The sequence below is a fragment of the Sarcophilus harrisii genome, chromosome 3, assembly GCF_902635505.1.
Source record: "Sarcophilus harrisii chromosome 3, mSarHar1.11, whole genome shotgun sequence".
Classification (NCBI taxonomy): Eukaryota; Metazoa; Chordata; class Mammalia; order Dasyuromorphia; family Dasyuridae; genus Sarcophilus; species Sarcophilus harrisii.
Genome location: NC_045428.1, coordinates 500,648,986 through 500,675,888, shown reverse-complemented (window position 1 = coordinate 500,675,888; position 26,903 = coordinate 500,648,986). Strand labels below are relative to the sequence as shown.

Sequence of the window (26,903 nt, the reverse complement as noted above, 5' to 3'; positions counted from 1 at the left end):
TTATATGTATTTAGAAAAATGAAATACTATTGAGGAAAAAAAACAAGAAATATATAGTGTACCTCTGACTGCTACAGCTGCTGGTTACCTGGCCCCTGGTGTCATAGCCGACAACAAAGCCTCTCTGCTTTAAGTCTGAAAAACATCTCTCAAGGTATTTGTACATCCCCTAGAACAGATAAAACATTAAATGGTTAGCTCATAGCTAATGCCTTCACTTCACAGTCTTCAATTCAGTTATTTACTTATTTATTCATTCATTTATTTAGTGTGTCTGGTATCTAAGTGGTATGTTCTCAGGTTCCCTCTTTAATTCCAATACTCCTAGAGAGGTTATTTGATGTGCAGAAACAAGGTGGTGATTCACTTACTACCTTTAGTTTTCCATACAAAACAAATGACAAGAAAGCATTCAATAAAATATATAAAACTTCTTCATAAAAAAAGCAGACCCAATTTAATAGCCTATTACACAAAAAAGCATAAATACACCTAAAAGCTAAAATATTTCACAGCAAAAATTGAAACCATTTAATTAGTTTCCAATTGCTACACTTCCACAAATGAAAACTTTTGCCATTTATTCCCTTCTCTACTTATATGGGGTTAAAATGTTCAAAATTAGATTCTGCTTGCAAATTTTTCTAACAACCATTTCCAATGGTACTACCTAAGTTTTATCTGGGTTATTTTTTAATCCCTCTATGTAAACAAGTCTGTTGTATACCAATTGAAGAGAAGTTTCTGGCATCTATTATTTCCTCTACATATTCACTGCCATCAATTCAGACTGATATTCTTCCAACAAACAAACTGTTTCCCCTTTCTCTGTTACCTTTCTGCCAGATTAGCTTTCCTAAAATATCACAGGTTACATCCTACTTAAAATATTCAATATATCATATAAAAGTTACATGATCTTGGTCTAATCATTACCTCCCTCAACCTCAGTTTTTTGGACTATAAAATAAAAATAACATCAAAGGAACATTAAGTGGTATTAAGCTCTTTAGTTTAATACCATTTTGCAGATGAGGAAACTGAGACCTAGGAAGATAAAATATCTAGCCCAAAGTTACAAGGGAAATAAATAGCAGATAATGGATTTAAACCCAGGTTTACTAATTTAAAGTTCAGCACTATTATCTTTCTCACAAGTTTGTTCTATGTCTTAAAAGAAACAGTGAATAAGAAAGTACTATAAAATGTTATTTAAAATATAGTGCTTAGGGAATATGTCATTTGTAACCTCCTTGGCACAAGACATTTAGGTAAGTGCTAGGTAAGTCACATGAGAGAAACTTAATAAATAATTAATTAATTGAAATTTAGATTTGTAACATATTTATAATAGGAAGAACTGAACTTGGGATCAGAACAACTGAGTTTAAGTTTAGTCTTCAATACTTAAGGTTATGATTATACTCAAATTGCTCTTTCTGAATTCTTCATTTATAAAATGAGGATTAAAAACCTTTATACTACTTAAACTTTACAGGGAGAATACAAGCTATATGGTATAATTTTTGGTATTTATTTTAAAGATCCATATATTATAATGTGATTATTTTTCAACCAACACAGATCATAACATTTTCATCCCTCAGTAGACTATTTCTAACTTATAGTAGCTAAGAAAAAATATCATCACCTACTAAAGAGCTTTTCTGTATTTATAAAACTAGTTCTTAAATCACAGTCTATTAAAGAGGTAATATTCTAAGCTTTTACAGCTTGGTAGAAAGATATCAAAGCTTACATTGCACTAGCATGGATTTCAAGAGCCATGGATCAGATCCATGCAGCAATGAGGTATTAGTCTCACTATTGTATCTGCCATATTGCTCATAGGGTTTGTGGGAGAGGAATGATCCTCATCCTCTAATCATGTAACTGAATAAAAAGTTTTTAATCCTATAAGAGTGTTTTCCCACTCATTTACAATTATAAGCCTTAAATGGAGGTAAGTACCATATCACGCTTGCAAAAACTATTACTGCAAAAGCTGTGTTATTTATAAAATCATTAATTCAGAACTGCCTTTTTAGGGTACCAAACATATAATAAAATCACACACTTTCAACAACAAGTACTATATTAAATAGGTTTGAAAACCTCAAGTGTATTCAAAAGGACAGAGGAAGAGGGTTGGTGTATGCCTAGTTTGCTTTCCCCACTACTTTAAGACTACCATCTCTTGGGGATTACAAGGCAACTTATGCTTTCTTTCCTTCTGGGTTTTAATTTCCTCATTTGTAGGTCCTACATGACCTCCAAGATTCCTTTCAGATATTAATCTATGATTATATGATCCTTGAATACTTAAATACTTTACTTTTAGGACACAATAGTTTGGTTCCCTTGGTAAAGTGATAAAGCACAAGTATGTTCAGATCCCTGAGGTCTATTGTTTTAAACTACTAGCCAGATGCCAACTTGGGTATTTTCTCACTCTCTTTGTATTACTATGAAACACTATAATTCATTTCTTAACTTCAACCCATATAAGGTTGCTAAGTAACTGAGTTATTACCCTCTCAGAATAACCAGAAGGATACCCATATGTAGAGCCAGACTGTGACCTTTAAGGTAAACAGATGGCTTCCAAAAAGAGCCACAGGAATACCCAAGGGTCACAAGTTGGTATGTAATTTATACTGCAGAAGACCTTCCTCCAAATAAAAAGAAATGAACAGATAGTCACTATCCGATATGATAAGAAAAGAAAAAGGAACCTTAAAAAACTTGTATACATGAAATATTTTAGTGCATACCTGTGTTGACTGTATTACTGTAAGATCATTAATATAGCAAAATCCTGCTCCCATGGCAGAACGAAGCCCAGCAGTGCCAAAAGTCATCCTGCAGCAAAGACGATCTCTTAGTTCCTTGTTCATTCCATTTCGTAATAGATTTTCAATTTGTTCTTTTGTCTTGGGATTCTATAAAAAATGTAAAATTTAATTTGTATGAAAAAATAAGGACAAAATGATAAATTTTTAAACACTTCTAAAGATACTGCACAATACCTAGTTCATTATAAATATAAAAATAGAATATGTGGACATTTTAACTGTGAAATTCATATGTATGTATGTGTGTGTGTGTTGAACATGAATAGGTAGCTTGCTGGACAAGAGTACTTAATATGGATCAGGAAACTTGAGTTCAAACCCTACTTTGGAAGCTGTGTTAACTCTAGGTAAGCCATTTTATCTTTCTCAGCCTCAGTCATCTATATAATGGGAATAATAATAGCACCTATGGCTGTTGTGAGGATTCAATAAAATAACATATATACACACATACCTACATGTCCATATATAAATATACAAATATATGAAACACTTTATAAATCTTAAAGTGCCATATGAATCCCATTACTATGATGATAATGATAATGATACCACTTCTAATTTGACTGATATAGGGAACTTAACCTCCTTAACAATTTATAATCTTAAAAAATTGCCTTGAGTACTGAGAGGTTAAATGACTTAGAATAATATGGCCATTCATTATTAACCAGAGAAATGCAAATTAAGACAACTCTGAGATACCACTACACACCTGTCAGATTGGCTAAGATGACAGGAAAAAATAATGATGAGTGTTGGAGGGGATGCAGGAAAACTGGGACACTGATACATTGTTGGTGGAGCTGTGAACGAATCCAACCATTCTGGAGAGCAATATGGATTTATGCCCAAAAAATTATTAAACTGTGCATACCCTTTGACCCAGCAGTGTTTCTACTGGGCTTATACCCCAAGGAGATACTAAAGAAGGAAAAGGGACCTATATGTACCAAAATGTTTGTGGCAGCCCTGTTTGTAGTGGCTAGAAGCTGGAAACTGAGTGGCTGCCCATCAATTGGAGAATGGTTGGGTAAATTGTGGTATATGAATGTTATGGAATATTATTGTTCTGTAAGAAATGACCAGCAAGATGAATACAGAGAAGCTTGGAGACAATTACATGAACTGATGCTAAGTGAAATGAGCAGAACCAAGAGATCATTATATACGTCAACAACGATACTGTATGAAGATGTAATTTGATGGAAGCGGTTTTCTTTGACAAAGAGACCTAATTCAGTTTCAATTGATCAATGATGTACAGAAGCAGCTACACCCAAAGGGAAAAAAAAACACTGGGAAATGAATGTAAACTGTTTGCATTTTTGTTTTTCTTCCCGGGTTACTTCTACCTTCTGAATCCAATTCTCCCTGTGCAACAAGAAAACTGTTTGGATCTGCACACATACATTGTATCTAGGATATACTAGGACATATTCAACATATATAGGACTGCTTGCCATCTAGGGGAGGGGGTGGAGGGTGGGAGGGAAAAATCGGAACAGAAGTGAGTGCAAAGGATAATGTTGTAAAAAAAAAATTACCCAGGCATGGATTCTGTCAATAAAAAGTTACTATTAAAAAAAAAAAAGAAGAAGAATATGGCCATAATGTATTAGAAGCAGGATATAAATGAAATGGAAGATTATTAAACATAAGAAATGACTAATATGAATAATTCAGAGATACATGAGAGAACCAAAATAGACAGAACTAAGAAAATATACACAAAATGACTATAATATAAATGAAAAGACCATTTAAGAAAAGTCAAATTAAGAAACTGAAAACTAGATGAAGATCCTAGAGAACAATGAAAAAAAAAAAACATCCTTTCTCATGGCAAAAAAAGAAAATGGATTAGAATAGAATACCAAACACATTTTCAGATAGGGCATCTAGACATTTTCACTTAATAATTGCTAGTTCTATCTCCCTAAGGTTTCCTTCTGTCTGCTCTATATTTATTCATTTATACATGTTCTGCTCCCAATGAGAATTAAGTTCCTTGAGAGTGAGGGCTGGTCTTCTGGGGGTGGAGCTAAGATGGTAGAATAAAATAAGGAAACTGCTTGAGCTCTCCTAGTTTCTCTCTAAAACTACATGAAGTCACTCTCTAGCTCTAGACCGGAAAAAGATTCAAAAAGGCCCAGCTCAAACAAACTCTGGGAAAGCCAGTGAAAAGATCTTAATTACAGCAAATCAGTAACTAAAACCCTCAGTCCTGGATCAGTAGAAGAACAGATGAGTGGAGCAGCCTTCAGTCCCACCTCAGAAGGCAAACTATGGGACACCAGGCCATTTCCTGAAAAGAATAGGCAAAGTTACTCCCTGAAAACACAAAGGGCCCCTGTACTCAAAGCCAAGACTCAGAGCTACACAAGAAACTTGGGCAGCACTCCCTTTACCCCAGGAGCAGAGCTCAACCATAAAAGTTTATAAAAAAAAAAAAAAGAAGAAGAAAGAAGAAAGAAGAAAGAAGAAAGAAGAAAGAAGAAAGAAGAAAGAAGGAAGAAGGAGAAGGAAGAAGGAGAAAGAAGAAGGAGGAAGAAGAAGAAGAAGGAAGAAGAAGGAAGAAGAAGGAAGAAGAAGGAAGAAGAAGGAAGAAGAAGGAAGAAGAAGGAAGAAGAAGGAAGAAGAAGGAAGAAGAAGGAAGAAGAAGGAAGAAGAAGGAAGAAGAAGGAAGAAGAAGGAAGAAGAAGGAAGAAGAAGGAAGAAGAAGGAAGAAGAAGGAAGAAGAAGGAAGAAGAAGGAAGAAGAAGGGAAGAAGAAGGAAGAAGAAGGAAGAAGAAGGAAGAAGAAGGAAGAAGAAGAAAGAAGAAAGAAGAAAGAAGAAAGAAGAAAGAAGAAAGAAGAAAGAAGGAAGAAGAAGAAGGAAGAAGGAGAAAGAAGAAGGAAGAAGAAGAAGAAGAAGAAGAAGAAATACCAAAGGAAAATGAAAGAAAATGAGCAAAAAACAGAAAAGAACCTTGACCATAGGAAGCTACTATGGTGACAGGGAAGACCAAAACACCAACTCAGTTGAGGACAAAATGTCCACAAAGGAAATCTCAAAAGAGTGATATGAATTTATCTCAATCCCAAAGAGGTTTCTTGAAAGTGCTCATAAAAGGTAAATAAGAGATAGAAAAAAAAAAAATGAAAAAAGAAATGAGAAATATGCAAGAGAGCATCAACAGCTTGAAAAAGGAAGGAAAAATTTTTTAAGAAAACAAATCTCTTTGGGTGGAACGGGGCTGCTTTCTACCAGGAAGGTGCCTTCGGACATAAGTGCCATTAATATTATTATTTATACTTTAGCACCCAGATAAAGCCTTTTAGACATTGCAAGTTGCAGTATTTTAATTGCTTCCAAGAGAAGTGGGGTAGAGGGGCCTGGCTGAAAATGTTCTTAGCAGATACCTCACAGCTACAGGTTAGGTGGGAGTCTACTTAGGAGCTTTCTGACCTGGGCATCTCCATACTACCTCAGGAGTTCTGGTAAAAAGGGCAGGTGGGCCATTCTCCCATTTCACTTAAAAGTATTAAGATTCTAAAGCTACCTGTTTGGCTTTGGGGGAGGAGGCGGTGAATAGGAAGAGATTCATTTTAAATAGAACTTCCTTCACACTTTGATTCAAAGTTGATTATTTTTCTTTTTCTAGGATTTCTTACAAATAAAAGTTTTTGATTTGTTTAAAAAAGAAAGAAAGAAATCAACTCCTTAAAAAAATACAACTGGCCCAATGCAAACAAACAAAAATCCACTGAAAAAAACAATACTTTCAAAGGTAAAATTTACCAAATAGAAAAAGAGATACAAAAGTTAATTGAAGAAATCACACATTAAAAACTAGAATGGGGCAAATGGAAGCTAATGACTTTATGAGACAGCAAGAATCAGTTAAACTAATAAGAATGAAAAAAAAAATACAAGAAAATGTGAAATATTTCATTGGAAAAAACAGCCAACCTGGAAAATAGATCCAGAGGAGACAATTTAAAAATTATTGGCTTACCTGAAGGCCATGACCAAAAAAAGAGCCTGGATAGCATTCTTCAAGAGATCATTAAGGAAAACTACCCCAATATTCTAGAAACAAAGAGGGGGAAATACTCATTGAAAGAATCCATGGATCACCTTCAGAAAGAGATCCCACAAGGAAAACCCTAAGGAACATTGTTGCAAAACTCCCAAACTACAATCTCAAAGAAAAAATATTGCAAGCTGCCAGAAAAAAAAAAACAATTCAAATATTAACAGTCAGGATTACCCAGGTTCTGGCAGCTTCTGCAATAAAAGATCAAAAGACGTGAAATACTATACTCTGGATGGCACAGGGTCTGGGTGTTACAACCAGAATTAACTACCCAGCAAGATTCAGCATCATCTTTCAGGGGAGGCAATAAATCTTCAATGAAGTAAGACTATCAATCATTTGTATTAAAAAAAACAAAAAAAAAAACAACTAAACAAAAAATTTAATCTACAAACCCAGGGCTCAAAAGAATCATAGAAAGGTAAACAGGGGGAAATATATATATATTATTTAAAAGTTAAACTGTTTACATCCCTAGATGGGAAAACAATATCTGTAACTCTTCAGAACTGTATCATTGAGGCAGACAAAAGGGTACAGTACATGGACTAAAAGTGTGGTTATAAATGGAGTCTGATGTGATAATATCAAAGAAAAAGACATTAAAGGGTAGAAAAAGGTTTGTACTGAAAAAAAGAAGAAAGGGGAGATATAATGGGACAGATTAGATCACATGATGAGGTACAAAAGACCTATTACAGTCTAGGGAAAGAAGGGAGGGAGATGAGCATTGTCTGAAGTATGATCTCATCAGTTTTGGCTTGAAGGGAATAACTTAATCATTCAGTTGGGTATAGAAATTTATCTAACACTGTAAAGAGAAAGAGGAAATAAAAGGGAGGGATAGGGCATAAAGGAGGGCAGAAACACTAGGAAAAAAGGTAAGAGAAGGGGAGAAAGGGTGATAGAAGAAAAGCTAGTGGGTAAGTTAGGTTTAAAAAAAAAAGCCCACTATGGCTATTTGAAATGCAAATACCTCCAGCCTAGCTCTGCAGAAGTATCAAGTGGGGACTCCTCAGGCTAGCTAGTTGTGGCTAGAACCTCAGCAGGAAACACAGAGAGTTTTACCTACTGAACTGTTTGTTGAGTTGGGGTTTGAGTCTGGAAAGACTGAGTGAAACTCAGCTGATTGAGAACACCAGGCCCAACTGTGCTGCTAAGATATGGCTCTGAGCAAGAAGGAACCAGTACCCAATGAGTGCAGAAGCAGTGGGGCAGGAATGCTCCTGGCTGTGAGCACTTGCAATAGGGAGAAGCTCTTGGTTTGGGGTTCCCCACCAGAGTAGAGAGCTGAAAGGAATCTTAAGGCACCATCTCCCCACCCTGCAATTAGAAGTGCTTACCTCTTATTTTTTAAAAATGAACCAGCAAAGAAGAATGAACCCCACTACTGAAACATATTATGGGAACAGGAAAAGACCAGGATTCATCTTCAGAGGACACTTTAAAAAAAAAAAAAAAAAGCTTCTGCCCCAAAAAGCAACTTGAAATGCCTCCCTGTCCAGAGAATTTATAGAAAAACTCAAAAAAGAATTCAAAAATCAAATGAGAGATGTTGAGGAAAAGCTAAAGAAAAAAATTAAAACCATCCAAGGAAAACAAGAATTTGAAAAAAGTTAACTAATTAGGTACAAAGTCACAAAGATGAAAAGAACTCTTGGAAAATTAGAATTGGGTAAGGGGAAGCCAGTGAAGCTATGAGAGATCAAGAAATAACAAAAAAAAAAAAAATTGTGATGAAAAAGAGAACCTTGAAACAATGCAGGGAATAATCCTAGAAAATTGTCCTGGAGTGATAGAACATGAGGGGAAAATACAAACAGAAAAAATACACTTATCACCACGCAAAGGGATCCTTTGTGTAAAACACATAGGAAACCCCCATATCAAAGAGGAAAATTTGCAAGAAACAAGAAAAGAACAATTCAAATATTTTGGAGCTACAATTGGAATTGTACAAGATTTCTCAGAAGCTATAATAAAAGATCGCCGGTCTTGGAATCATATCTAAAAGAAATAGTCTTGTGGCCAAAAAATCATATCCAACAAAATTATCTATAATTTTCAATTAAAAAAAGGTACATTCAACAAACTTGAAGATTTTCAGGACTTTTATTAGCCAAATTAACAGAAATTTTAATATATAAGAATCAATATCTAAGATCAATTTTAAGGAACTCAATATGGACAAACTGTTTAAACATGGGCAAAATGTTTATGTTTTGTTTTTTTTTTTTTACATGGGAAATGTATACTTTATGTTTTAGGTTTGTATCAATAATAGGCTAAGTTGAAAAGACTGACAAGAATAAAGGTAAATATAGTAATTGGGTTATACAAATTAGATGCAGAGGAAGAATAGACAAATGAGATACAGATGAAGAATAGACACAGAGGCATTAGAGGGAGAAGGTAGGGGGGAAAGCAAGTTACATCACGAATAGATTCAATAGGCAACACTACATAGATATGATGAAGGGTATAACACCCTCCAAAATTTATAAAGAAATAAAGGGGGAGGGATAGGTGTATATGGAAGCAAAAGATGAGGGAACAAGACAAGGGAGGGATCCCTGGGTAAGGGGAGGTTAAGTAACAACAAGCTAAATTATGGAGCAGAATTTAATGAAAGAGTCACCAGGGATAGGAAAGACATGTGTGTACCTGGGGTATATGTGTATGTGTGAGTGTGTGTGTATGTATGTATCTACATATGCATACATAAATATATCTTTTCTTAATGTAGCTTGCTTGGGGATGAAAGGGAGATATGTGTGTATGTATGTGAATGTATATATCTACATATGTACATGTAAATATATCCTTTCTTAATGAGCACTGAATATTCCTCCAGCTATTTAAGTTTCGTATGTCTTTAAGGAACAGGCACTTTGTAATTAAATCTACACAAATATTTTGCATACTTTAGTAGATAGACATGAAATCTCCCTTTCTATAACTGACTCTTGTATTATTATTATTATATAAAAATGCTTATTTTGTAGACTATAACTTTACTGAAACTATTGTTTCAATTAGTAATCTTACTGATTTCCTAGGATTTTTTAGGTAAACTGTACTGAAACTGCCACCAGCAAAACTCAGACAGTTTTATCTTTACTTTATCCTTTAATATAATTATTTTTTGTTTTGAAAATATACTTTTTCTAATAATAAAAATAATCCCTCTATGCCAGTGTTTTATAGGGTTTTTAGCACAAATGGACAGTGTATTTTATCAAAGACTTTTCAGCACTTATTGAGATAATCATGTGGTTTGGGATGTTTGTTATTTTTAATATGATTCATTATTATATTGACTGTCTTCCTAATGCTGAGCCAACTTTGCCATCTCCTTGTTATAAATTCATTTGGGTCATAATTAATTCCTTGATTGAATTGCTATAGTCTGTTTGACAGGATTTTACTTAAAAAGTTTTTAATCAATGAATAGTAAAAAAATCAATTTATAGTTCTTTTTCCCTTTTTGTGCTTTATCCTTACTTGGTTGAGGCATTACGTATTTTTGTTCTTTGTATATTATAATGTTTATAAGGTTGTTGATAATTGTTAAGTTTATAATAAAAAAGAAAAAGTTAAAAGGGATTCTGTAGGGAGAATTTATGTTTTGGGTAAGAAATCAGACTAAATGTAAATAGCCTTTAATTTCTTTCCATTGGTAGGTTTTTACATTTGTTTAATTTCACATAATAATTAGCACAGAATCAAGAACTGACATTTTAAAAAATGTTTTTTGATGATGGTGCCAAGCTAATGTCAAAAAGAACAACCTGATTCTCTCTCTTGTCCTCTCCTATCATGGCAGCTAAGAACATTTATGGCATATGGCTTGAATTATATTCTTATAATACCATGAACACACTTTTCCTTTGCAATTTTGCAAACAGTTATAGTTTAGATACAGAGGAGCAAGATACAATCCCTTATTGATTTTTTTTAATGGAACTGATTTTCATATTTTCTTTAAATATTCATATAAATAGTCAAGCAAACATTTATTAAATACATTCTATGTGCTATATAATGTGCTGGGCCCTAAAGAAGAGACAAGAACAAATACATCAAGCATTTTATAGCTTAATAGGATTGATAAAACAAATTTTTATACATATATACATATACATACATATGTATATGTGTGGAAACAAGTAATACATAATAATGAGAAGACAATAAAAAAATACAAAATACTCTGAAATCAAAAGATTGTAAGTTCCTTGAGGGTCAGGGTGTTTGTTTTTGTCTAGGCACATAGTAGGTACTTAGTAAATTCATGTTTACTACTTATCTAATGAGAGAGAGTTCACATCCAGCTGCAGGTTAGGGAGAAAAAGGAAGGAGTCAATGAAGGTTTCACTTGAACCATCAACAGCCAGAGATGGAGAGAAAGGGCAATTTAGACATAGGGAAGAGAGTGAACAAAGATATTTAAAGGTAGAAAAGCACAGAGTTATGTTCAAGGGACAATACGTAGTCACAATTAAGTTGGACCTTGAAAATGTACAGAAAGGGAAAGAATATGAGTTAGAAGAGTAGGCTGAAGCCAGTCTACAGAGTGCCCTGAATAATAATCTAAGTAATTTAAACTTTATGTTGCAAGCAAAGGAGAAGCCATTGCAATTTTATGAGATGTTGAATGATGTGATCAGAACTATGCCTTAGAAAAATCAATTTGGCTGCTATGTATTAAGTGGAATAGAGAAGGGAAAGATTAGAAGCAAAGCGATCATATAGAAGATCATTATGACAGTCCAGAGTAAAGTTAGTGAAGGCCTGAACTACTACAAAGTCAATATGAAAGAAAAAGAGGTAACCAAGTAGAGCGATACTGCTAATTTACATGGTCATAGCAGAACTTGGCAACTAAATATATACAACAAAGGAGAAGTTCAAAGATTCCTGGGCATGAGTTACTAATGGTAATATTATTGATGCAAAAGAGGTTTAGGGAAAAAAAATACCATTAGTTCAATTTTAGAATTATATACATTTAAGCCTGTTTTTCCTCCCCATTTTCTTTCTTTCAGAAAATTTATATTCAAGCTAGATTTCTCAATATGACTAGAGTAGGGTCTTCCTGGGCAAGAGACGCAGCAAAAAATCCACATTTTTCCCAAGGTACAAAACTCCTTCAAACAGCAGGCAATGGCAAATCCCCACCTCTATCCCCAATTCCAACTTAGATGAAGTGTTTCATATTTATCCTTAAGCCTGTGGGATGCCTGAGTCTAGGGAATGTAAGGGTCAGGGGAGGAGCCACACATGGTGCAATCAGGAAGTATTAAGGCCTTGAAGGTCTGAGATCCCCAATGTGATTTTCTGTGATCAGCACGGACCACACCTTGTGGGCAGTAGCTCTGGTTGCATTGAGATCCAAGTCATCAATGGGAGGTGTCTCCTTTTCTGATTGGCTGTGTGCATGACCTCATAGACCCTATATAAGCTGTGGGGACCAGAAAGTAAGTGGAGTTTTAGTAGGAGTTGACTAAGAGTGAGCAGGAGATCAGAAGGGCAGGATGTGAGCAAGTGGAATAAAAGATCTTAAGCTTGCAAGTGGCTGTCCTCGGGTGCTCTGTCATACATATAACCCTCGCTCAATGAAGTGGTGGCCAGAGACCTCTGAAGACCTCCAACTGAGGCAAGATTGGTAGAACCACTGTGCAAGACAGTAGCCAGAGATTCTTCTGAGGGCCTGGGAATTAGGAGTGACTAGTAATAGTGTTTTCTGGGTGGGAAACTACAAGGGAAAAAGAAGAAAGTTGGATAGCTAGAACTGACAAGGTTTATATGTTCATGAGGGAATCATTCTAGGGAATCATTCTAGAGGGCCTCTTCAGAGACTGCCCCAAAGAATGCAAATAAATTCATATTAAAGGATTTTAAAGCATATTACATATGAGCATGCCTGACAATCTACCACCAAAAAACGGCAATTTTTAATAAAAGGAATCTGTTACCAAATATAGTCTACCTTTGCTGATTGCCTTAAATAAGTGCACACATTAGAGACCTTTTGTCACATGGACTAACATTTATAATCTGTAATTTGTAGTGACGTGATATGTTAATACATTTCTTTGGCAGAAATGTATATGGTCTGTACCATTTATTTTTAAAATCTTTTGTGAAACTTTTCCTTCAACATCGTCTAAATCACAAAAGTTGAGTTTTAAGAATTAAGATGGACATTTCAGAAGTCTTTTCCTTTCCCTTCCCTTCCCTTTTGCCTTGGTAGCTACAGAATCACAAAATTAGAAGAGAATTTAGAGGCAGATCCTACATTCTCATGAGAGAAGATAGCTCTTAAAGGGTATCTAAAAAGGAACTGGAGAGATCAGAAAGATCTTGGAGTCCTGGTTTCAAGCAAAATAAGAGGAAAACGCCTGTATTTGAGCCACAGGACTGAAGAGCAGAGCTATGATTTTGGAGGAGAAAAGGATGATGGTCAAAATATAGTACAATAATACCTCAATGGGAATTCCTTTTAAATTTTTCTGTTGGGTCACTTGCCCAAGGAGACTCATAAAAGACCAAATGTCTTCTTTCAGGTTTATGAATTTCAATTCAGGTATATGAAATTTTCAACATGCAAATATTAAATTCAATTTAATAGAATTCTGAGATCCCTCACTCACAGTTCTGGGACTGACTTTTAAAATACAGAAAGTTGGATGGGTATGAAGGCTTACTTAAAATATTTTTTTAAAAATACTCTTCATAGGATCGTAGGTTTAAAGCAAAAAGTGACCTTACAGATAAGGAAGCTAGAGAGCAGAAATGTCAAGTGACCTATCCAACTAAGGTCACAGAGTAAATTCTTGAGTCACAACAATCTAGTTCTCTTTCCAATTGCTCTCACAGATTCACAAAAAGAAACAGGGGAGAAAAGTCTTCTCATTCCTCCAGGAGAGATGGAGACTGAATTATCAAGATGATGAATCATAAAAGAAAACAGATGAACCCAACTACTTTATACCACATACATTATCAGGATTTCTAGTATTTTCAGTTGTAGTACATGAATGTAATAAGATACTATTGTTCTATAAGAAATGATGAGAAGGCAGATTTCAAAAAAACCTGGAAAGACTTACATGAACTGATGCTAAGTGAAATGAGCAGAATCAGGAGAACCTTATATACTGTAACAGCAAAATGTGTGATGGTCAACTATGATCGACTTGGTTCTTCTCAGCAATATAGTGATTCAAAATAATTCTAATTGACTTGTGATATAAAATGCCATTTTCATCCAAGAAAGAACTCTGGATACTGAATGCAGATAAAAGCATGCTATTTTTATTTCTTTTTTCCTTTTCATGGTTTTTCCTTTTTCTTATGATTTTTCTTTCACAATATAACTAATATGGAAATGTTTAAAATGACTGTATTGAATAACTTATATCAGAATGCTTGCTCTCTTGGGAAGGAGAGAGGGAAGAGAAGAAGGGAAGAAAAATTTGGAACTCAAAATCTTACAAAAATGAATGTTGAAAACTATCTTTATATGTAATTGGAAAAAAAAAAACAAAATACTACCAATTGGGGAAAAAATAATTTTCCTCATAACAGCTTGTACAGAAAATAGTGCCATTAACTCTATTTTATAATTAGAGAAATATTCCGAGTACATAACTTGAACCTAGTTAACTAATAAGAATTTAAGGTAGAACTGAGTGCAAAGTCTTCAGAGTTCAAATCCAACATTTTCTCCAAAAGGTTAACAGCATTGGAACTGAGATTTTGGAACTTTCTGGGATTAGAACTAGAAGAATCACTAGGTAGAAATGAGGAAATATGTGCTATACTTGAGGAAGAAGAAGAATAATGCATACTCCACGGTCAAGGACCATTTTAAATAAATCCCTTGAAAAGCAAGAAAGAGCTGGATAAGAACAGAAATGAAAATTAGTGCTTTTTGGCAGGATAGCAAAATATGGAAATAGTATAGTGTGAGAGAAGGTTGGAGTCAGGTTACAGAGAATTTTAAATGCCAAGTTAAAGAATTTAGAATTTGAGAAGGAATGGAAAACTTTTGAAAATTGTCAGGTATGATATAGAAGCAATTCATGTTAAGGAAAAGATTCAACTGGATGATAGTTTCTATGGTCTCTGACAGTTCTGAGTTTCTGTTTTTGAGCAAGTAAGTGGGGGGGGGAGGGTGTGTCAGACTTTTGATTTAGAAAGAAACTGAAGCCAGGAATAAAGCTACAGGATAATCCAGAAACCTTTTCATATGCACTTGAATGAAGCAATTTAAAAAAAATGCAATTCTAAATATTAAAAAATGCTTTTATGCATAAAAATTAACTGACAGCAAAATCCATCGTTTACAATGTGTTATTTCTTCCAATAATGTTACATTTTGCCTTATATTCAATATAAGCTATTCATTCTCTTATTGTTGTATCTGAAAATAAGTCAGGACAAAAATAAAGTTACTTACGCTCTTAGAAGTAAAAACATGAAAAACATTATGTTCAATAGCAACAACATTGTAAAGAAAAATAGCTTGGAGATTTAATTCGATGGGTAACCATGATTCCAAAGGACCAGTAATGAAAGATACAAAATTGCTTTCTAACAGAAATGATGAACTGAAAATATAAAATGGGAAGCACATTTTTGGAAGTGGTCAATTTAGGAATTTGTTTTCCTGGTTATATATATTTGTTACAAGGATTTTCTTTTTCTTTTCAATTTAGGGTAAGATGGTAAGGTAGAGAGATAAGGTAGAGTACTCCCACCCCCACAACAGAAGATAGATCATAGATCTATAGATATCCATATATATCATAGATATCTAAGTATATCATTGATAACCAAGAAATCATTAAAAGTAAAGCTTTCATTTAAAGCTTTATTATCTTTCTGGGGAGTGTTTTTAAGTTCAAAATTAAATATTTTAAAAATTATGTACATTTTGAGTTTTTTATACTGAAGTCTGTTTCATTGAAATGCACTTCATAATTGAGTTTCTGAAGGTTACCCTAGACTAGCACAAATTCAAACTCCAATGGCTTTAAGTAAGTACAGGTCTGCCAACAGACTGTATGTCATCTGAGAAACACTCTAGTAAAGTGTAGAGTGGTTCCTCATCAAATTAGCCATGAGGAATTTTTTTTTCCAATTACAACAATACATTAATTCCATCTGAGAAAAAAAAATATTTCAATCTGTGTTAATGGATAGAGAAGAGACACTGAGAAAAGAGATCTTTGAAATATTAAAGTAATTATACTTGAGTCTGGATGCAAAACTATGAATAACAATAAAAATGAAGAGGAAACTCTTCAAAAAATCTGGAATTAAGGCATTGCTACTAGGATGGGAAACTATATGATACAGTTGATAGTGCCGGACCTGGAGTCAGGAAGACTCATCTTCCCAAGTTCAAATCTGGCTTCAGATACTAGCTTTGTGATCCTGGACAAGTCACTTAACCCTGTGTCAGTTCTCTCATCTGTAAAATGAGCTACAGAAGAAATGGCATACCATTCTAGTATCTTTTCCAAGAAAACCCCCCAAATTGAATCCTGAAGAGTTGGACATGAGTTACAAGTGACTAAAGAACAACATAAGGATGTCATAGTGTTTGCTATTTCAAATAAAGTCTAAAACCCTCCTTTTCAGCTCCCAACTGGCTCCTCTTTTGAATATCATTTCTATTGCTAAAATAACTGGCAGACCCTTTTTTAAAATCCTTTATATTCAATCAGCCACAAATCCTGTTATTTCTTCCTTCTATGCAATTCAACAAATTTTATTAAATATCCACACAGGGATTTGAAATATAAGATTCACCAGGCATATATGCCAAGGTCTTTCAAAACAAAAAGAAAATATCTTTTTTTTTTTTTTTTTTATGATACAAAGAACTGGAAACAATGTAAAATGCCAACTAGTTGGGAAATGGCTAAACAAGTTGTGATATTTATTTATTTAATTATTTTTATTAATAACTTTTTATTGACAGAACCCATGCCAGGGTAATTTTTTACAACATTATCCCTTGCACTCACTTCTGTTACGATTTTATCCTTCCCTCCCTCTAACCCCTCCCCCAGATGGCAAACAGTCCTATACATATTAAATAGGGTCACGGTATATCCTAGATACAATATATGTGTGCATAACCAAACAGTTCTCTTGTTGCACAGGGAGAACTGGATTCAGAAGGTAGAAATAACCCGCGACAAAAATAAAAAATGCAAACAGTGTACATTCCTTTCCCAGTGTTCTTTCTTTGGGTGTAGCTGCTTCTGTCCATCCTTGATCAATTGAAACTGAGTTAGATCTTCTCTTTCTCAAAGAAATCCACTTCCATCAAAATACATCCTCATACAGTATCATTGTTGAAGTATATAATGATCTCCTGGTTCTGCTCATTTCACTTAGCATCAGTTCATGTAAGTCTCTCCAAGCCTCTCTGTATTCATCCTGCTGGTCATTTCTTACAGAACAATAATATTCCAAAACATTCATATGCCACAATTTATCTAACTATTCTCCAATTGATGGGCATCCATTCATTTTCCAGTTTCTAGCTACTACAAACAGGGCTGCCACAAACATTTTGGCACATACAGGTCCCTTTCCCTTCTTTAGTATCTTTTTGGGGTATAAGCCCAGTAGTAGCACTGCTGGATCAAAGGATATGAACAGTTTGATAACTTTTGGGACATAATTCCAGATTGCTCTCCAGAATGGATGGATTCATTTACAACTCCACCAACAGTGCATCAGTGTCCCAATTTTCCCGCATCCCCTCCAACATTCATCATTATTTTTTCCTGTCATCTTAGCCAATCTGACAGGTGTGTAGTGGTATCACAGAGTTGTCTTAATTTGCATTTCTCTGATTAATAATGATTTGGAACACTCTTTCATATGAGTGGAAATAGTTTCAGTTTCATCATCTGAAAATTGTTTGTTCATATCCTTTGACCATTTATCAACTGGAGAATGGCTTGATTTCTTATAAATTAGAGTCAATTCTCTATATATTTTGGAAGTGAGACCTTTATCAGAACCTTTAACTGTGAAGATGTTTTCCCAGTTTGTTGCTTTCCTTCTAATCTTGTTTGCATTAATTTTGTTTGTACAAAGGCTTTTTAATTTGATGTAATCAAAATTTTCTATTTTGTGATCAATAATGGTCTCTAGTTCATCTTTGGTCACAAATTTCTTCCTCCTCCATAAGTCTGAGAGATAAACTATCTTATGTTCCTCTAATTTATTTATAATCTCATTCTTTATGCCTAAATCATGGACCCATTTTGATCTTATCTTGGTATACAGTATTAAGTGTGGGTCCATGCCTAATTTCTGCCATACTAATTTCCAGTTATCGCAGCAGTTTTTGTCAAATAATGAATTCTTATCCCAAAAGTAAGGATCTTTGGGTTTGTCAAACACTAGATTTCTATAGCTGACTATTTTGTCTTATGAACCTAACCTATTCCATTGATCAACTAATCTATTTCTTGGCCAATACCAAATGGTTTTGGTGATTGCTGCTTTATAATATAGTTTTAGATCAGGTACAGCTAGGCCATCTTCATTTTACTTTTTTTTCATCAACTCCCTTGAGATTCACGATCTTTTATTCTTCCATATGAATTTTGTTGTTATTTTTTCTAGGTCATTAAAATATTTTCTTGGAAGTCTGATTGGTAGAGCACTAAATAAATAGATTAGTTTAGGGAGTATTGTCATCTTTATTATATTTGCTGGGCCTATCCAAGAGCACTTAATATTTTTCCAATTATTTAAGTCTGACTTTATTTGTGTGGAAAGTTTTTTGTAATTTTGCTCATATAATACCTGACTTTCCTTTGGTAGGTAGATTCCCAAATATTTTATGCTGTCGACAGTTATTTTGAATGGAATTTCTCTTTGTATCTCTTGCTGTTGGATTTTGCTGAAATTTTTTATCCAAAAAAAAAAAGAATGAAGAAATAGCAATAGAATAGTGGATAGACAGTTAGCCTTAGAATTAAGAAGACCTGAGTTAACGTTCCTGCCTTTAATACATACTGATGTGTAATTAAATCACCTAACCTTAGCAGGCTAGGTATTTCTCTAGAACTACAAATTTTGATTAATCCTGTCTTGCATTTGTACAGAGATAGGAACTCAAGTTGCTCCCTACAAAGAAAATAGAGATCTATTGGAAAGAAAAAGACAAAAGAAATGAAAGAAGAGAGATAGAAAAAGAAAGAGAAAAACAATGAATACAAAGAATTCAGAGAAGCATGGAGCACAGGATCATAGATTTTGAGCTTCGACCTTAGAGGTAATACAAGTTCCAGCTTCTTAAACTATGATCCATAACCCCAGATGGTTTGCAAAATTATGATTTATTATCAGTAAATGTTTGATTTGTATACCTATTTTGCATATCTATATACTTGGAGTAATGTAAAAAAAAAAAAAAAAAAAAAAAAGGCAAAAAGGAATCACAAGTGGAAAATCTAGTCCAACTGCCTTATTTTATAAATAAGCAAAGTAAGCCCCAGAGAGGTTCAGTAATTTGTCTGTTAAAATGACCTTCCTAATGCACAGGTCTGATCATGTCTTCCTGCCCCAAACCCATTCAATAAAATCGATTGTCTCCTCACCTCCAGGATTAAATATCAAATTCTTTAGTTGGCATTCACAACCCTTTATAATCTGGTCCCTTAGATACAGTGTTCTTATAGCTCACACCATATCAGTTACTCTGAGAACCTTCTGACTTTTCCAAGAAAAAATACTCCATCTCTCAGGTCTGGGCCTTTTCTCTGGCTATCTTCCAGGCCACTCACCTTATATCAGCCTTCTGGGTTCCCTGACCTCTTTTAAGTCCCAGCTAGAATCCCATCTTCCACAGGAAACCTTTCCTGATTTTTTTTTTAATTCTACTGCCTTCCTTCTAGCGATTATTTCCAATTTATCTTCTATATAGCTTTCCAGGACTTAGCTGTTTACATACGATCTCCCCCAGTAGACAGCAAACTTCTCAAATGTAAGTACTGATTTTTACCTTTCTTTGTATCCCCAAAGCTTGCTTAGCACAGTGTCTGGCACACAGTAGGTATTTAATAAATGCTTATGGTCTGTCATAGTTGTAAACTGTAGCTATAATCTAGCTCCTCTGATCATTGATCCATTACTTCTGATCACATTAGTCCTCTGTTTGAAATTTTCAGTGTCTCTACTGACTCTAGGTAAAATACAAACTCTTCAGCTGAATTTTTAAAGTCCTTTATAATTTGATGTAAGCTACCTTTCTGGATTCTTTTCACCTTAATATTACTTTACTTCACACACTCCATGCAAATTGGCATACTTAGTGAATTTTTCATTTCATTTTATCCCTTTACAGCTGCTTCATTATGATGGAAATGTATTCCCTCCTCTTTCGTATCTCTAAAAATACTTAGCTTCCCCTTCAAATATCATTTCTATATAGACTATGCCTAGATCTACATATTCAGTCTTAGTCTCTCTCCCCTGAACTCATTCTGCATTGCTACCTGCCTACTGGACAGCTCCACTTAGATTTAAACATTTCAAACTCAACATATGCAAAATGGAACTCATTTTGGGATTTCTTTAAATCTGGGTTGGACTAGATGATCTCTAAGGTTACCTTCCAACTCTCAAATTCTGTGATTCATTTTTCTTCCCCAAAACCAACCTTTTCCCTCATTCTTCATTTCTATAATAAGGCAATAGACTTCTTTTGAAACTTCTTTTGAAACAGCTAGGTTGTTGAGTATACAAAGCACTGGGTCTGGCATCAAGAAGACTGGAGGTTAAATGTGAATTCAGGCATTTACTAGCCATGTGACCTTGAACAAGTGGCTGTCACTTAACCTCTGTCTGCCCTGGTTTCTTCAACTGTAAAATGGGGACAATAATGACTATATTAAAGAACTGTTAATGAGGGTCAAATTAAATATTCTTAAAGTGCTTAGCACACAGTGCCTAGTATATGGTAGGCACTTACTAAATGCTTGTTTTCTTCTCTTTCCTTTACATAAATGTATTTATTATAACTGCTGCAATAAATATGAAGAATCCAAAGAAGTATGGAGAAGCTCTTATTAACTGATGTAAAGTGAAGAAAGCATCATCAAGAAAAACAGACATACTCTCTCAGATATACACATATATGATGATTTAGAACAATGTAAATGAGAAGACCAAAAAAGGAAAAAAAAAAAAAAAAAGGAAACAAAGCTGACTAATCATAATAGCCAAACTTAGCCCCAGGGAAGAATTGAGAAAATTCATCTCTCTCCCTTAATCTGGGTGAGGGGCACTAAGGGTATAGCCTATTGCACACACTGTCAGATATAGCTAATATGTTATTTTGCTGAAATGAGTTCAGTTCGGAAGATTGCCAGGAGTCGGAGTTGAGCTAGAGGCAGAAGTTTGCAGAGGCAAAAGACTAGCAACAAGAGCTCTAGGAACCAAGGAAAACTAACCGGGCTATTTTGGAAGAGATAGTAAAAGATTGGATTTTAACTCCTGGCTGTATTTGAGGTGATGATTATTACTCTGAACCGAAACTAAGGCTGCCTCCAGAAACCTCCCCAAAAAACCTACTCAGAGAGAATGATCACATTTTAGAAAAAGAAGAGAACACTCCATATATCTTTAAAATGTAAAGAACTTTTAAAAAGTAAACTGAGTAACTGATGAGCTAACCTTCTCCTCTCCAGAATATATACATGAGTTATTTCTTGGAAGTACTATAAAACGTTATTTAACATTTTATTGAAAGACTGTTGTTTAAAAACAACACAGTGAGAGACTGTTCTCTAGTCAAGTTTGCTTCATCTGTAAGATTGAAATAACACTTTATATGCCTGAAAATAGGGAGTTGGACTTACTGACCTCAAGGTGTCTTCCAGTTCTAAGATCTATGATACTATAAATATAAACTTCAATTTTGCTTCAGAAAAAAAATTCAGCTTTTGCTCTTAAGAACTTGAGAAGTATGTCAAGAAAAATAAATATTCAGTGAAAAATTTCTGAAGGAGCAGTAAATTCAAATTAAATATATTTTCTACGTAGAAACCTCCAAGTCAGTGATAGTAGCTTTACAGCTGAGAACAATGGAAATTGATATATTAAGGTAATTTTCATGTCATTAAGGCAATGGTTATTAATACTCCCTGTTTTCATTGTGAGAATGTTTAAGAATTTTTTTCTTTCTTGAAAACACCAGAAAATGATTTAATTCAATATCTCTTTGGTGTGCACTTGGTCAATGCAGCATTAATCATGTGCTCCACTCAATGAGATAATTCTAAACACCAGAGGGCAGCAATCCCAGTACTAATTAGCAGTTAATGTTGACAGCTATTAACTGTATAACAAACTCCTTAAGAAAAATTTCTAACAAAAACAAGTTTGTGACTGTGAGAAAATTTATATGAAAAATAAAAAGTTTTCCCCACAGCTAATCTAACTGAAGATCCCAAACAATTTGTTGTATAGTAAATGCATAACTAGTATTATGATACCAAATGTGTGTGTGTGTGTGTATATATATATATATATATATATACACACACATAAAGAGAGAGAGAATATATACTAAATAAAGATAAAATGTTATTGGTTACTTCTCTGAAATAGATTAAAAAAAAAGGCAAACTGAAAAATAGGGAAAATAATACTCAAAACCTGGGTTCTTAACTTCTTATGTCATGATCCTTTTATGGCAATCTGGTAAAGCTTATGGACCTCTTGTCAATATCATGTTTTTAAAAGCATAAAATAAAATGATTAAGATTACAAAGGAGACCCATTATACTGAAATAAATACTCCTCCATTATTAAAATATTTTCACTAGGTAGTTCTCAGTCCCTACTCTTTGGCCTCATAACATGTGGTTCACAGACCACAAGTCAAGATCAATATTCTAGATTAAAGAGATAATAAGATAAATCCAAGAGAAGTTAAGGAAGGAATGGGGGATGGATTGGAGGAAATCAATTGGTAAAGAAAAATTTTAAGAAAAGAAACCAGGGGTCAAAAAGAACCAAAACAGAAGACACAAAAATATAAATACTTTTACCTTTCTACTGAAGAGAAAGGCAAGGAAATTGCCAAAATTATACAACTGCAAATTTATAGTTTCATTTCTATAAAAGCAGCTCACATTTCTATAGCACTTTTAAGTTTATAAGCCATTTGCCTCACAACAGTATGATACAAGTGGTATAAGTGTATCCCCCCATTTTACACACGACAAAAATGATGCTCTTAAGAAGTTAAGTGATATACTCAAAATCACAAAAACTGATGGTCTAGCCTTTCTGGAGCTCAAATCTTTTGACACTAAGTGCTACTTCATAATATTTATCAGACAATATATATCCCATTTATCTATTCAATTTTTTAAAAGTCTTACACTAGGTCCCCATAGCAAAAAAATACTATTTTTAATACTATTTTTATTTAGCTTTCCATTGACAAGGTTAATGGTTCAATAAAGCCTTCTTATTTAATTGTACCCATGAATAAACTAATTTGTGTTTGAATTCTATACCCCAAACCTAAAAGCTCATTTTTTCTAAATTTACAACTCTAAGAAAATGATATGTCTTTGTTTACAATTAAGCAAATGGCCAAGAAGATATGCAAAAAAGAAACAAGAATTCATCATGTTTTTCCATACATTAATATTTGAAGAGTTTGTATGGTATCATCTTAGATCTGTTATATGATCCTTTTCCCTCATTTAGATTATAAGTGCTTTAAAAATAGTCACTTTCATTTCATTCCTATAGCCTGCAATAATATCTAGCAAAATAAGCATTTAATAAACTCTAGTGAAAATGAAATTTAAGTCACTTATGTCTAAATGAGATAATAATAATAGCCAACCCTCACAACACAATTGTAAGATTTGCAAAGTACTTAACATAGTATCATCTATTTAATTCTCCCAGCAATCCTGTGAGGTGGGTACTATTATTACCCCCAATTTTACAGATGGGGAAATTGAGGATTAGGGAGGTTAACTTACTTGTAGTTGGTAAGTATTTGGAGCAAGATTTAAATTCAGTCCCTGGCATACAGTAGGTACTTAATCCTTGCTGACATGAACAATTCCTGACTTGAAATCAGCACTACTCACTACACTACATTTTGCTGCCTTAAAAGAAGCAAGTCTTTCTAACAAATATACCATCCCACAAATTTCACACTCCTAACTTCACCAAAAACAATACACAAACCTGATGTCATTAGAGGCAATAGGAAAAGAACAGATTTACCAACTCTGATTCAAGACAATCCAAGATGCTTAGAAAACAAAAACAAATAAAATTTCCCAGATGCATTTGATCCTCTAATAGAACACAAAGCAGAGACATTTCCCCCATTTTCTTCATTTACTGAAGTACAATGGGCTGTGTCAATAATTCTAACATGGACTAATTCTTTTTAAATCTTTTCAGTTACCTCACAGAAGTGATTACTAGAATATTAAATTCTCTCTTTTTAGTCCTACTTCACTGTCCACTGATTCTGTACATCCTGCTTTAGGATTATCACCAGCTTCTTCCAAGCTCAATTCAATTGGAGAAATATTCACCACAAGTGAAATATCTGCAAATTACCATCATGGCTTCCTCACATATTGGATCCCACATATTGGTATAACTGGATTCTGGTCCCTTCAAAACAAGGGAGGGATATTTAGAATAAGAAGCTTGTCACCACTCCCACGCCAACAAGAAAAGGGGATATTTTTAGATAAATGGGTATCTATCGGCTGATAAATATTTGCTAGCAGAGGAAAAAGGAAAAAGAATAAGGGAATCTCACACTACTGACAGAGCTGGGGCTGAGGTTTTAAGAGTAGAGACTAGGAACTACCTGGTGATGAAACAAGAATGAAACAAGATAAGAGAACTATGACGAAATATCGGTTACAATTTTCCAAAACTGTGCTTCCTTCACTCTTCCCGAAATATCCTCCCTCCTCGCCGCCTCCCAAAAAGAAAAAAACCACTTTCAGTGTCACTAGGAAAAAGGAAGTGGAAGAAAGGAGAAGCAAAAAAGGCATCACAGAACGAGGGACACGATTTAGAATGAATGTTTTGGTAAGAAATGACAAGCACTGAATTTTTTTTTTAAAGCCTCTGCACTGCGAATGGAGAGATTGCAGATATCTCACGTGGAGGGGCAAAAGGCGTGTCCTGACTCTCTCAGGCCACAGTGCCCTCCACTCCGCCCCTACCCGACTAACTAGGAGGATGGGGTGGGGTCCTGTCCAAGGAGGAATAAACCCGAGGAGAATAACGAGATGAAGGATATCAAATGGAATAGGAGGATATTCGAGACTTAGGAGGGCATCAAGAGAAATACTTGCAAGTGGAGAGGAAGGGGTCCGTGGGAGTGAGGAGGGGGCAGGGCGCTGAGGGGTATTTGGGAGGGAGTTAATGGGGAGTGCCTAAAAGTCGGGAGGAAGAGAAGAGATGCTTGAGGGTTTGGAAGAGAGGGGCGATGGGAGGAGATGCTAGGGAATCTGATGAGTACGAGGGGAGGTAAGGACAATAGAGACTGTAGTCAAGATCGGGGAAGCGAGGACTTGGATATCGAAAAAAGGCAGTAAGAGATCCATGGGAATCGAAAGGGGGCATTAGGAGTGCATAAGAGTGAGGAGGAGGTTGTCTCGGAGTCAGGAGGGGCCAGTAGGAAGTACCTGGGAGAAAGGAGGAGGGTGGCAACGGAGAATGCTCGGAAATCAGGAGGGGATAATGAAGGCACCCGAGAGTCGAGACGGGGATAGTAGGAGGTGTATGGGGGGAGGGGGAGGCGCAGAATGGGGAGTGGTTGGAGGTCGGAAGGGAATGCTGGGGGTACCTGAAAATCGAGAAGGAAATAATACGAGATACACGGGAGGGAGGGGCAATGGATGGTACCTGGGGGTCGCCAGGGGATGGCGAAGATACCTGAGAGAGAGAAAGGGGCAGGAGTACCACCAGGGAGAAGGGGTACTTGGAATCGGGAGAGGATAATGGGGGTATCTGAGAGTCGAGTAAGAGGTACAAGGGAAGGAACCTGGGATGGGAAGGATATAATGAGTACCTGAGGAGCGAGGAAAGGGCAGTAAGAGGTCCGTGGGGCAAGGAGGGGCGGTAGAAAATACACGGAAGGAGGCGGACGACGGCGCTCGCTTAGGGTGAGGAAGGAACGATGGGGGGCATCAGAATGGGGCATCAGTAAGGACGTGGGAGGAGAGGGGCGGCAGGAGGGGGCAACGGAGGGTACTTGGCTGGCGAGTCGGGGAGGAAGGAGGGGCGGGGCGCTCCGATACCGACCTTGTCCCAGCGGAGCCACTGGCAAACAGCGGTGTCCAGCTGCGGGTCCCCGGTGAGATAGGGGGCACACGAGAGGTTGGAGTTCATGTCCTCCCCGGCGCCGTCCCCCATGGCGACAGGAGTGCTGGCGGAGCGGGCGGCGGCTCGGCTGCTCACGGGGCTGCGGCTGCTCCTGCCTCCCTGCAGGGCATCGGGCAGCGCGCGGCTTGGGCACCTGCCGCAGCGGCAGAGCTTGGGGGACTGACGCGGCGGCGGCGGCGCCGACCGCTCCCCCGCTCCCCTTCCTCTCTGCTTCCCTTCCGGACCGACAGACAGACCGACTGTCGGGGCGGGGGCGGTGGCCGAGGCTGCGGCGCGAGCCGGGAACAACAGCGGGCCCCAGATGTCTGGGGTGTACCCGCCGCACGCGCAGCCCAGGCCCCGCCCACTTGCGCGCCCCACCCCCAACTCCGCCCCGCCCCCGCCCGCGGACGCGCGTCCGCGCTCTCGCCTCCTCCGCAGCGAGTCGCGTTCTCGATTTCCTCAAGGTGCTTTAATGAGCGGAGAGGGGGTAAAAGGGGTAATGAAGGAGTGGGCTCTTGTTCCGCAGCCTGTCCTGCCTCTCTCAGCT

At 35.9% G+C, this 26,903-nt stretch overlaps 1 protein-coding gene and 1 long non-coding RNA gene across 2 annotated transcripts in view; one reads left to right on the top strand and one right to left on the bottom strand.

Annotated features, from left to right (window-relative positions):
• The window catches only part of PGM2L1 (phosphoglucomutase 2 like 1), a 75,288-nt gene extending 48,598 nt beyond the window's left edge, over positions 1-26,690 (bottom strand). Inside the window, exons 1-3 of the mRNA XM_031961417.1 lie at positions 26,294-26,690; positions 2,775-2,942; positions 63-169 (exon numbers count right to left, since the gene is read on the bottom strand). Of these exons, the coding sequence (XP_031817277.1) occupies positions 63-169; positions 2,775-2,942; positions 26,294-26,404 (386 nt within the window). The 5' untranslated portion in view covers positions 26,405-26,690. The remainder of the gene's footprint in view (positions 1-62; positions 170-2,774; positions 2,943-26,293) is intronic.
• LOC116422594 lies at positions 19,903-21,188 on the top strand. The gene is made up of 2 exons (XR_004233248.1): positions 19,903-19,967; positions 21,024-21,188. It is a non-coding gene; the product is annotated as an uncharacterized LOC116422594 (long non-coding RNA).
• Positions 26,691-26,903: the final 213 nt, after the last annotated feature.